The 12,136-nt window shown below is 40.3% G+C and overlaps 1 protein-coding gene across 2 annotated transcripts in view; it reads left to right on the top strand.

Annotated features, from left to right (window-relative positions):
- The window catches only part of NR6A1 (nuclear receptor subfamily 6 group A member 1), a 221,230-nt gene that overhangs the window by 184,581 nt on the left and 24,513 nt on the right, over positions 1–12,136 (top strand). For both annotated transcript variants that reach the window (XM_080820592.1, XM_080820593.1), the window contains one exon: positions 2,527–2,769. In XM_080820592.1, coding sequence (XP_080676718.1) covers positions 2,527–2,769 — 243 coding nt within the window. The remainder of the gene's footprint in view (positions 1–2,526; positions 2,770–12,136) is intronic.

The raw sequence follows: 12,136 nt of genomic DNA, 5'->3' as shown, positions 1-12,136 counted from the left end.
AAAGAAAAAAGAAAAGAAGGTATTGTGTTACAAGACATGGGAAGTCAGTTTGTCATGGTATGCCAATTTGCCCATAGTTAGTAAGTTCATCCAAGCCTTAGAAAGGCTTGGAGGGGCGCCTGGGTGGCTCAGTGGGTTAAACCTCTGCCTTCGGTTCAGGTCATGATCTCAGGGTCCTGGGATCGAGCCCCGCATCAGGCTCTCTGCTCAGCAGGGAGCCTACTTCTCCCCCTCTCTCTCTCTCTGTCTACCTCTCTGCCTACTTGTGACCTCTGTGAAATAAATAAATAAATTCTTTAAAAAAAAAAAAGAAGAAGAAGAAAGGCTTGGAAAGGTCTATAACTAGGAAATACAGAGTCCTCAAGAACCTAGGCGATTCCTCTTTCCACATGTATCTTTCTCTGTTTCCCTAGTATCTGCTTCTCTTTGCATACCTGCTATTTGCTGTGTGACTTTGGGCAAGGGCCTTAATATATGTCTTTTTACCCGTATGAAAAAGATATTGTGTATTAGTTTCCTGTGCTGCTGTTAAAAATTACCACAAATTTGTTCTCCCACCGTTCTGGAACCGGAAGTTCAAAAGTCATGAGTATCACTGGGTGAAAAGAAAGATTGGCAGAGCCACACTTCCTCCAGAGGCTCTAGGGGAGAATTCATTCCTTGCTTCATCCAGCTTGTAGTGGAAGCCATTCCTTGGCTTTGGCTACCTTCTGCCTGTTTTCACATCACGTTCTTCTGTGTGTGCACATATGTGCGTGCGTGCATGTGTGTGTGTTCTCTTCTTCTGTTTATATCAAATCTCCCTCTGTCTTTCTCTTGTAAAGACATGTGTGATTGCAAGTAGGGCCCACCTTTATAATCCAGAATAATCTCCCAGTTCAAGATCCTTAATTTGATCACATCTGCAAAGATCCTTTTACCTTACAAGATAAAATTTACAGGTTTCGGGGATTGGGACCTGATATATTTGGGTGGCCATTATCCAACCTACTACAAATAGGGATCATAAAGACATCTCAAAGTTGGCATATAATAAACATTGCCTAAATGGTAGTCTCCTTGCTTCTCTACATCTCTCCTATGTATACTACCATGCTTCTCCTGTAACATTGCTTTCAAATGCTTTTCTTTTCAGGAATGTTATTATCACATCAAGCATGGACCTGTCAGGATAACAATGATAATGAAAATAATAGCTGTCATTTATTAAATGCCCATTGTAGCCCAAGCGTTGTGCTGTATACTTTATGTATGCAGGTACCATTATAATCCCCATTTTACAGATGAGAGAAACTAGATTCAGAGAGGTGAGGTAACTTAATTTGGCCAAGGTCAGTCAGCTGGTAGGTGTCAGAACAGGGGTTTAAGTAAGGATTTCTCAAACTCTTAGGGCTGTGTTCTTAATCATTATATCTTGCCTGTTACTCAGGAACGTGGTTCAGATCTCTGGTTTCTTGCCTTGGCCTCTGATCAAAACCTTTTCTTGGAGGTTTCTTGTACCTGCTGGCAAGATCTGACATCACAGATCTGCATTTTTTTGTCATATGACTGTTATTTGGCAATTGCTTGATCCTGAGTAAGTGAAATTTAAGGGAAAAGGAAGTTAGAGCGTTATATTCCAGCCTGAATTTCCTCTTTGACTAACTTGTTTGTTACGAGGCAGTAAATTCCTTGACTGTGGGGATCATGATGGTTTATTTCTGAGTACCCAGTACCAAACACAGGGCCTGGTCACAGAGTAGATGTTCTGCTGGAACGTAAGCGTCACTAGGGACTTTCATTCACTGCCGTAGTCATGCCTTACAACAGTGCGTAGAACAGAATAGCTGTCCAATACCTATCTGTCGAATAGGTAGATGACTGGCTGGCTGGGCTCGCTTAAAACATCTTCACTGGTTAATAATTACAACTTTCATTTACTAGGTGTGTGCCATTTGCTGGGCACTTACATTAATTATCAGTAACCCTTATCTCCTTTCTACAGGGTAAAAGTAAGTGATGGGCTGTGACTGAGGAAGGTGAGGGAGATAGAGGAGTTGAGGATATCTCCTAAGTTTCTGACCTGGATACTGGTCCAAGTGGTGATGAAACCCAGGGAGAGGAGCATGAGTTATTTTTTTTAAATATTTTATTTATTTGTTTATTTGTCAGAGAGAAAGAGAGAGAGAGAACAAGCAGGGGGAGCGGCAGAGGCAGAGAGAGAAACAGGCTCCCTGCTGAGCAAGGAGCCCGATGTGGAACTCGAGCCTAGGAACCTGGGATCATGACCTGAGCTGAAGGCAGCAGCTTAACCAACTGAGCCACCCAGGCGTCCCATGAGTTATTTTTCTGAAATAGGCTGTGTTTGTGATACCTGCAGGTAGATGCAAGGGTCTGTTCCTAGGACGAAGACTCTAAAAATGACCCCTATTTACCAGTTAGCCGGAAAAGAGTGATGTTCTTGATCCTCCCAGAACAAGTTTGCTTATTTGAGAACTGCAGGCTTAAAGCCATTATTTCCATGTGTTCTAATTTGAATATGTTCAGTTTCTGTTCCAGATGATCGGGCTGAACAACGAACCTGTCTCATTTGTGGGGACCGTGCCACAGGCTTGCACTATGGAATCATCTCCTGTGAAGGCTGCAAGGGATTTTTCAAGCGGAGCATTTGCAACAAGCGGGTATATCGGTGCAGTCGCGACAAGAACTGTGTCATGTCTCGGAAGCAGAGAAACAGGTGCCAGTACTGCCGCCTGCTCAAATGCCTCCAGATGGGGATGAATCGGAAGGGTGAGTGGTGCTTGTGGCTCGACTACCCACTTTACCATCACTTTACCTTTAGGGTTAGCTATTAAGCCTTGGAGTTTTTCATTTTCCAGGCCTGCACTATATGCCAGGTCTTGTACGGTGTACTCATAACCCCAAAACACACTTGACACAGTTTCTGCCTACAGGGATTTCCCAGACTAGGTGGGGAGAAAGACTGGGTGAGATGTTACAGATTCTGTGAGAATGAATTCACAGGCTCCAATTGGCAAGACCCCAGTTAACAACCAAGTCCTAACTCGGATTAATATACTGTACTAGTTCTTCTTTCAGAGCATAATGACAGGAAGTGGGGATTTTAGATGAAGAAGCAAAAAGGCAATATGTCACCTGAATGTGGTATCATTTTGCTTGCTACAATCATGGCATACTCAAGAGGCTAGGCATGCCCAGAAATCTGCAACCAGGTTGGTGAAGAGTTTGGGATTTATTGGGAAGCTTTCCAAGAGCTGATAGCCTGAGATTATGTGAATAAACCAATATTCTAAGAGGATTAGCCCAAGGGGCAGGCTTTGAAAAATGTGTGTGTGGGGAAAGCAGAAAGGCCACCTAGAAAGTTTTTAGAAGAGTCCAGAAGAAAGGTGTGAAGAATCTGATGGGGGCGCAGGAAAAGTAATGACACAGATGGGGAGATATGGGGAAGCTTACCTGATAGGAGTTGGTAACATACCGGGTATTGGGCAGCATCAGAAGTTGAAGTTGCAGATTTGGAATAATAGTAATGGCCCCACTAGAAAAAAAAAACAAAAAACAAAAAAACAAACAGCCAAAAAAAAACCCTACCAGGCTAAAAAAGCAGGGTGGGGCAAAATGTTGGCCTTGGCAGTGCATTGTTTGAGGTATCTAAGGAGGACACATACAACGTCCATCAAGGAATTTGGGTATGTAAGACTGGAACTGAAGTGAAAAGTCCTGCCTTGAAGTAGATGTTTGTGGAACTCTTCACAGTTCAGATGGTAAAATTTTGTTAGTGAGTAGAAATCACCTAGAGAGAACTTGGATACAGAAGAGGAAAGGGCCAATGTCAGAAACTCAGTATTTTCATGGAGGGTAGAGAGTAGTAGTACAGTATAGTTCAGTAGAAAGAATGGAGGCAGAGGTTGGTGACAGACTGCTCTGTGACCTTTGGCAGTTTGCTTTATGTCTCTAATGCTAAATTATCTTACCTTTAAAATAGTATGATAATACTTAACCTTTCAGAGTTCTCTAGAGGATTAAATATGACAATGTATATCTACTCAGGAAGGTACTAGGGGGTTCATAATAGTAGTGTATAGGGGTAGGAGTTAGGTTTAGCAAACTATTCAAGTTGGATTTGTCACATTAATAAATGCAGACTATCAGATATTCTTCAGACTGTTTTTTTTACTATATGTGGGATAAGAAGAATCTTTTGAAAATTTGCCCATTATGAAGAAAGGTAAGAAACTTGTAGAAGGGCATTTAGATAAATTTAGGTCATTTATAATTTATTTATAATACTAATATTTATTGATTACTATTTATATTAGAAACTCTTATACACTTTTCATTCATTATGTCATTGAATATGCACAAACCTATTATTAAATATAACCCTCAGTTTAGGGGCACCTGGCTGGCTCAGTTGGTAGAACGTTGCAATTCTTGATCTTGGGATCATGAGTTCAAGCCCTAAGTTGGGTGTAGAGATAACTTAAAAACAAAATCTTTTTTTATTTTATTTTATTTTATTTATTTATTTGATGGAGAGTTAGAGAGGGGACACAAGCAGGGGGAGTGGGAGAGGGAGAAGCAGGCTCCCCCTGAGCAGGGAGCCTGATGCAGGGCTCAATTGCAGGACCCTGGGATTGTGATCTGAGCCGAAGGCAGTTGCTTAACAACTGAGCCACCCAGGTGCCCCTAAAAATCTTTAAAAAAATATTACCCTCAGTTTATAGATGTAGTTTGGGGAGGTAAAATGACTTACCAGTAGATAGGTTAGTGCTGATTATGTTGATAATAATTATTAGTTGTAGTTTGTTATTAATCAAGCAGAGTTTGTACCTAACTATCCACATGGACGTGTCTATCATATGTCATAGCTACTTGCGTGATGGAATGCCCCGTGTTCACTGGATAATAAATACCTATAATAGAGCATTTAAAAACTTAACAACTTTGTCCTGTGTTTCTAATCTCATCTTCTGTCTGGAACTTTCTTCCTCTGCCTCAAGCCTGCTTTGCATTGTCCTGCCTGTGCTCAGGTTCTTTCCTTTGCCTAGAAGTCCTCTCCGTTCCCCACTTTTTCCCACCAGTACCAAACAGGTAAAGCCTGAAGAGACAGTCTGTGGGCATCTACCCACTTTCATCTGATTTGGTCTTGGTCTCATTTTCTTGTCTCCCTTTGTTGTTTTAACTGTATTTTCTCAAAGCACCTTTATGGGTTGCCTTCTTGACTACTCTCTGATTATTCATCCTGCTTATTATTCAGTTGGAGTGTGAGATTCTGGGGCTTCTAACCAAACTCTCCTATTTCAGGGAAGAAGAAGTTTAACTTCTTAAATTCCTGTAGCCATAGCCAGGAGAAGATGACACATGGAGTGTGAAGGGTGGGAACTAACTGCCTTCCTATGTCCATTTTTCATGCATTACAAGAGGCTTAGTTGCCTTGAGAAGGCTGCCTCTCGGAGAGAAACCCTGCCACCTCCTGGTTGGTGCTGAGAAAGCAGAATTAAAATTACAGTTGCCACTGGAATATTTTTGGGTTGGTGGAACTGTCCCATATGGAACTGTAGCGTTTGACATAATTTTATGCATGTGTCAAAGCCTGTAGAATATATACCACTAAAGGAGTGAATTTTTCTATATATAAATTTGTTTAAAAGCAACCAGTATATGGGGAAAAGACAGAATGTAGACTGTGATAAATGAATCACATAGCTACACTGAAGGGAATGGGGGAGAAAGGATCTGACCTTGGGAAATAGTGTTTTAACTATACACTGTACACTGTAGGGCTGAAGACAAAAATTGTATACAAACAAAGCTCTCTAGTTTGTAAATTTATTTCTCTCAAGGTTATGAGTTGGGAATTCTGTCACTACTTTATTTGTATACTAGAACTGAACAAACAAGTGAATAAATATACTGATGATGAGAATTAGGTTTCTCACATCAGAGAAAAAAGTTATAAATCAAGAAAGGGGAAGGCTGAACTGAAACCTCTGGTGCTAGATTGGAAGCATCAGTATGTACTCAAGTTTAGGAAAAAAGATTTAGAAAAACCAGATCTTGGTTTCCAAATATCAGTAAAAGGAATAAGGACTCTTTGGAGAAGGGGTTGATTTAAGCATTGAGGCAGGGAAAATATAAGAGGAGCCTGGAGTGTTTTTCTGATGCCAGAAAGTTAGAATGTGCTGTGTTTTTTAAAAAGGAGGGGGCAGGGCATTATCAAAAGGTCAAAGAGGTCAACCTAAAAGCACTTCCAGTAGCCAAAGCTGGAAAAACTTGAGCAACAAAATAACTATGTATTAGTTTATAACCCAAAGAATAAAATATCCATGAGTTCATACTGATAGAACTAACTGAATAAATAGAGGAGTGACAGTTCTTTCTCATAGAAAAATTAAGAGTTTAGAAGGCTTGAGGGAAATAGAAAATCACCATTTAAAAAAAAAAACAGTAACAATTGCTGTAGGCAGGATTGACTTATGGATGCTTAAATAAGATAGCATAGTTTTAAACAGAATGAGAGTATTTGCATAGCCCCAGAATATTTAGTAATTACAAAGGGAAAAATAGTAACTTTGAGTAGAGAATTCTGACAGATACCACTTTAGCCAAGCAAGCAAAGTCAATATCACCAGTATATTTACACTGCTGTCGTATGTCGCCTGGTATGATAACAGTAAGGACACATAGACACACTGGGATGGATTCATTCCCAATCTACTCGTGAGGAAACAGGCAAACCCAAATTGAAAGACTTTCTTCAAAATAACTGACTTTTTTTTTTCAAAGACTACATTTGACAGAGAGCGCATACACACGCACACAAGCAGGGGTAGTGAGAGAGAGAAGTAGGCTCCTTAGGGTGCCTGATATGGGGCTCAATCCCAGGACCCTGGGATCATGACTTGAGACTAAGGCAGACACTTAGCCAACTGAGCTACTCAGGTACCCCTAAAATAACTGACATTATGCAGAATATTCTCTAAAGTGTCAGGGTCACAAAAGACAAGGAAAGACTAAGAAAGATTGAAGGAAACTGTGGAGACATGACCACCATATGCATTGTTGAATCCAGGATTGGATTCTGGAACAGAAGAGGACATCAGTGGAGAAATCTAAATATTAAGTTTATACTTTGGTCAGTATTATTATGCTAAAGTTAATTTCTTAGTTTTGACGAATAGTCTGTGAGTTATGTAAAATGTTAACGGATGGGGAAGCTGGGTATAGAGTATATAGGAATTCTCTGTACTTTTTTTTTTTTTTTTTTGCAACTCTTCTGTAAGTCTAAACATACCTCAAAACTTTTTAAAATGTTCAAAAATTTTTCAGCTGACATGTGTGAGTCAGCCTTCTCTTGTCCCTCGTCTCTGGACAGAGATATATCTTCATACCTGGAATTTAGCTAGTCAGGAAATTAGTTAGCAAGACAGTGAGGGAAATTTAAATAAGGGTGGTGATTAGAGGCTGGGTCCCATCTGTCCATCTTCACTACACCCCATTACCCCCCAGACACCAACTGCTCACCCGTCTTGCAGCCTTCAGGGTGAATGCTGGCTCCTCAGAATGATTTTCAAAGCCCCTCTGACTCTGGCATCAGTCGCTTCATCCCTTCTCCCTTTGTTGCCCCCCATGCAATTCACATTCCATCCTAATTCTCCGAAAACTCAATGATGTTTCATGTTTGGGGGGCTTTGCACATGTGGTTCCTTCTTCCTGGAATGAGTTACCCCCTCCTCGTCACTTGATTATATACACTTTTCTTTGGAGGCTCAGCTTTTCTTTGTAACATCCTCTAACCAGCTTTCTCTGACACCACCCCTCAACCAGAAAGCTGACCCTCCTGGACTTCCATAGCCCCTTTTGCCCTCTGCCATAGCCCTAATTACCTTGAGCTATCTTTGTCTGTTTCCTTTTCTGACCTCTCCCCTCCCCCCACCCCCGGCCGCATTATTAGTCAGTGTGGCCCTCAAGGGCTATGCCAAGTCCCACGTTCCTCCTGTCCTTCACCAGGTAACCAAATTAGGTAAAGATGCTTTCTGGTTTGGTGGATTTACTCTGGTGGGGGGACCAGAGCATGAAGCAGAATGGGGGAAATACTGTTAATTTCATCTGAGGCAAGAGGAAGTTACACTGAACCTCATGAGGGAATTTATTCAGTGCAAAAATTAATGTGGAAAAAAAGTTATTTGAGAAAATTTAAACTAACTTACTTGTCTCATAACTTACTAGTTAACTAGTTAAAAAGTAAAAAGGTTAAGGAGAACTTCTTTGAAGGGGTTGATGTCATTGTGAGAATGACTCTGTAGCATTGCCATACTGCTGTACCAGGATTAAAATAGAGCACCAAGAAATCCCAAGCAGAGAATATTTGAGCAGAATCTTGAAGGCATAGAAGTTCATGCTCCTTACAAGCTTAAATAAGTATGTATGTATGTATGTATGTATGTATGTATTTTTAAGTAATTTCTGCACCCAGTGTGAGCCTTGAAGTCATAACCCCAAGATGAAGACTTGCACGCTGCTCTGACTGAGCCAGCCAGGCATCCCTTAAGAGCTTTTTAAAAACAACTCCCCTTCTTGCTCTCTCCAAGCATGGGAGAGAGAGAGAGAGAGAAAAGGAGGGAGGGGAATAGAAGGCGAGAGGAAAGTATATGGGTTTATATGTATTTTCTTAACTGTTTGGGAGGAAGTTAAAGACATCATTCCTCTTTGCTTTCTAACATAACCACAGTACTATTATCAAAATCAGAAACTTTAACGTGGCATAAACTGTAATCTAATTAGCAAACCTTATTCAAATTTCACCAATTATTTCAGTGTCCTTATAGCAGTGTATTTTTTGTGATCTAGGAGCCAATCCAGGGTCATGCACTACATTTAGCTTTTTTTTTTTTTTTTAAAGATTTTATTTATTTATTTGACAGACAGATCACAAGTAGGCGGAGAGGCAGGCAGAGAGAGAAGGGAGGAAGCAGGCTCCCTGCTGAGCAGAGAGCCCCATGCGGGGGCTCGATCCCAGGACGCTGGGATCATGACCTGAGCCAAAGGCAGCGGCTTTAACCCACTGAGCCACCCAGGCGCCCCCATTTAGCTTTTATGTCTTTTCAATCTCCTTTAATATGAAATGATTCCTTATCCTTTTTCTTTTGTCTTGAATAATTGTTAATTTCGAAGAAAACAAGTAAAATATTCCTCAACTTGGTCTTGTCAGTTTGCTCACAGTATATTCAAGTTATGCATTTTTCCAAGAATGCCACAACGATGTTGGGTCCTTTTGTGCATTCTATCAAGAGTGCATGGTATAGCTTTGCCCTGCTATTGGTCATGTTGACTTGAATCATTTGGTAGCAGTGATGTCACTTGGATAAGGTGGTGTTGCCAGACTTCCCCACCTTCTGGTACAGGCAACAACATGTGCAAAGATGAAGATGGGGAACCCCAGAAAAAAACAGATCATTGGAGTGTCTTGAATGATAAGCTAGAAAGCTGGGGTTGACCCCATAGACCAAAGGGAGTCACCAATGCATTTTGAGCAGGACTTTGATACAGTTAGTTTTATGTCTTACTCTCCTTTCCGTTTTGGGATTTGGTTTGGCTGCCTAAGCCTAAGTGAGAAATGGTAGATACATGAGTTCTACAGCAGAAAAAGTATTCGTACTTCTTTTAAGCAGGTAGAAGGACTATAGCTGCTGCCACTCAGACTTGGATAAGAGATACAGCAAAACCATTCCTGTGATCTTGTACCCAGAAGCCCTTTGTTTTTGTTTTTGTTTTTTTCCAGATCAGTTCACTATAAGAAAGATTTTCAGCCCTGTTGAGAAACTTTGCTCTTAGATCAGTATAGCATATAGAATCAGAGTTAAGAAAAGTTAGAAATAGCTAAGATACAGAAACTGCTACAGAAGTAGCAGTTAAGAAAATACATATCAACCTAAACTAAAATTCCCCACTCTGTCAGTTTTTCCCTGAATGGTCCTGAACAAGTCCCTTTACCTCTCTGAGCTTCAGGTTTTTTCATCTCTATACTATATAGGATAATAATAATGTAGACTTTCCAGGAATCAAATGTGATACCATATATGTGAATACATTATAAGCTTCAAACTGCAATTCAAGTTTTTGTTTTGACAGGGGCACTGTGACACATTGTATTATTTCCCACACTTCAGACAGTTTCATGCCATCTTGACAAATTTTACCATCTTTGACCCAACCAGTACTATTGTTTATTTCATCTTTATTTTTTTTTAAAGATTTTATTTATTTGAGAGAGAGAGGGCAAGAGAGAGTGAGCTCGAGCCGGAGGAGGGGCAGAGGGAGAAGCAGATGCCCCACCAAGCAGGGAGCCCGATGTGGGGCTTGATCCTGGGACTCGGGGATCCTGACCTGAGTTGAAGGCAGACACCCAACCAAGCCACCCAAGCGCCCCTATATTCTTCTTTAAATCAAATTTTTAAAAAATCAAAGTTAATTTTCAAAGGGAATTTTTTATCACTTTGGTGGCTGGAAAATCAGTTTATTTTTATGAATGTTAGGGTAGTGTAATTAAGAGTTTATGCATCTATGGTATATAGGCATACTATGAGGAAAACTAGTTGTGGAAAGAAGTCTGGTTTTAATCTAATAGTCTGGATTCCAACCCTGATTCTGCTGTTTAGTTTCTGTTACCGTAAACAAAATAGTTCATTCTTCTGAGCCTTATATTCATTCGTTCAATGGGACTGATACTTACACTTCCCTCATGGGTTTGTTTTATACAAGATGGTACCTAAAACATAGTACGTGTCCATCATATATGAGTTTCCTTAGTCCAAGGGGTGGGAGGATTGAGAGATAACATGAGCTTTTAAATATCAGAACAAAAAATTGGTAAGTTGTAAATCTTTAAGATTTGTGGCCCTTAAAAAAAAAAAAAAAAGAAAAACCTGTTGAGTTCCTTCCTCACCTCCAAGACAGTGAGAGTGAGATATCGAGTAAAATGTATTCAGTGTTGGATCTGCTGATGATAGATCTTTATTCTGCACCTGTGAGCTGAAGCAAAGACATAGAAAACTCAGTATTGGTATAGAAGTGTCTGAAGTCTATCATTGACTCTAGAACAGCAGAGAGGGAATTTTAAGGATTTTTAGAGCTTGCAGTTAGGTTGAAAGACATCTCCAGACAAAAACCAGTATGCATCTGATTCTAATATGAGCTGTGAATGTTTCCCACTCCAAATTCACAGCAGCCTTGTAAAGAAGACTATGTTGTCTCCATTTCACAGATGAAGATGTTAAGTCTCCATCAAAGCTGGGAATAGATCCTTGGTTTTTTAATTACTGTGTACATAGAAAAGAGGCTGGTTAGAGGGAAGGATTAGTTACTGAATACCTAGTTTATGTGTCAGGCCCTATGCTTGTTGCTTTAGCTATGTTATTTTATATGTAATCCTCAGTAAAACCTATAAGATAGGGTCCAGTAGCCCCATTTGTTCTTCAAGAAACTGAGGTGAAGAAATTTGCCTGTAGTTACACAGACCAGGCAAAAACTAGATTTACTTATTTTTAAATAAATTTTAAATAAGTTTATTTTTAAAAGATTTTTTTAATGTGTTTATTTTTGTGAGAGAATGCACACTAGTGGGGTTAGGGGTAAGGAACAGAGGGAGAAGCAGACTCCCCACTGAGCAGGGAGCCCGTGTGGGATTTGATCCCAGGACCCTGGGATCATGACCTGAACTGAAGGCAGACGCTTCACAGACTGAGCCCCCACACAGAGGTGCCCCCAAAACTGGATTTAGACAAGCTTGTCTAATTCTGAAATGTATAATCTTCTAAGAATACCAAGGATGATGTCTAAGGAAAATGAATTTCCTCTTAGCCTTTCTGTTACCACAGGAACTTAGTGTTATGCTTAGAACCCTCAATCCTGCCCCCAAGGACTTTCTAGATTGTTCATGTTAATTTTTTTGGAAGAAGGTATATTATTTATATATGTATATGTATATATAGCAGAGCTTACTGTCATATGATGCTGTTTGCTTATCTTCTGTTGTTAACATTGCCTCCTCCAAGCTAGCCTCCATAGCAGCCATCACAAAGATTTTTCAAAAATGCTGACCTGACCACATCCTCTGCATTCCATCTTACCCTTCACC

Source organism: Martes martes (genome assembly GCF_963455335.1).
Source record: "Martes martes genome assembly, chromosome: 12".
In the NCBI taxonomy this organism is placed as follows: Eukaryota; Metazoa; Chordata; class Mammalia; order Carnivora; family Mustelidae; genus Martes; species Martes martes.
This window is presented reverse-complemented; position numbering and strand designations above follow the sequence as displayed.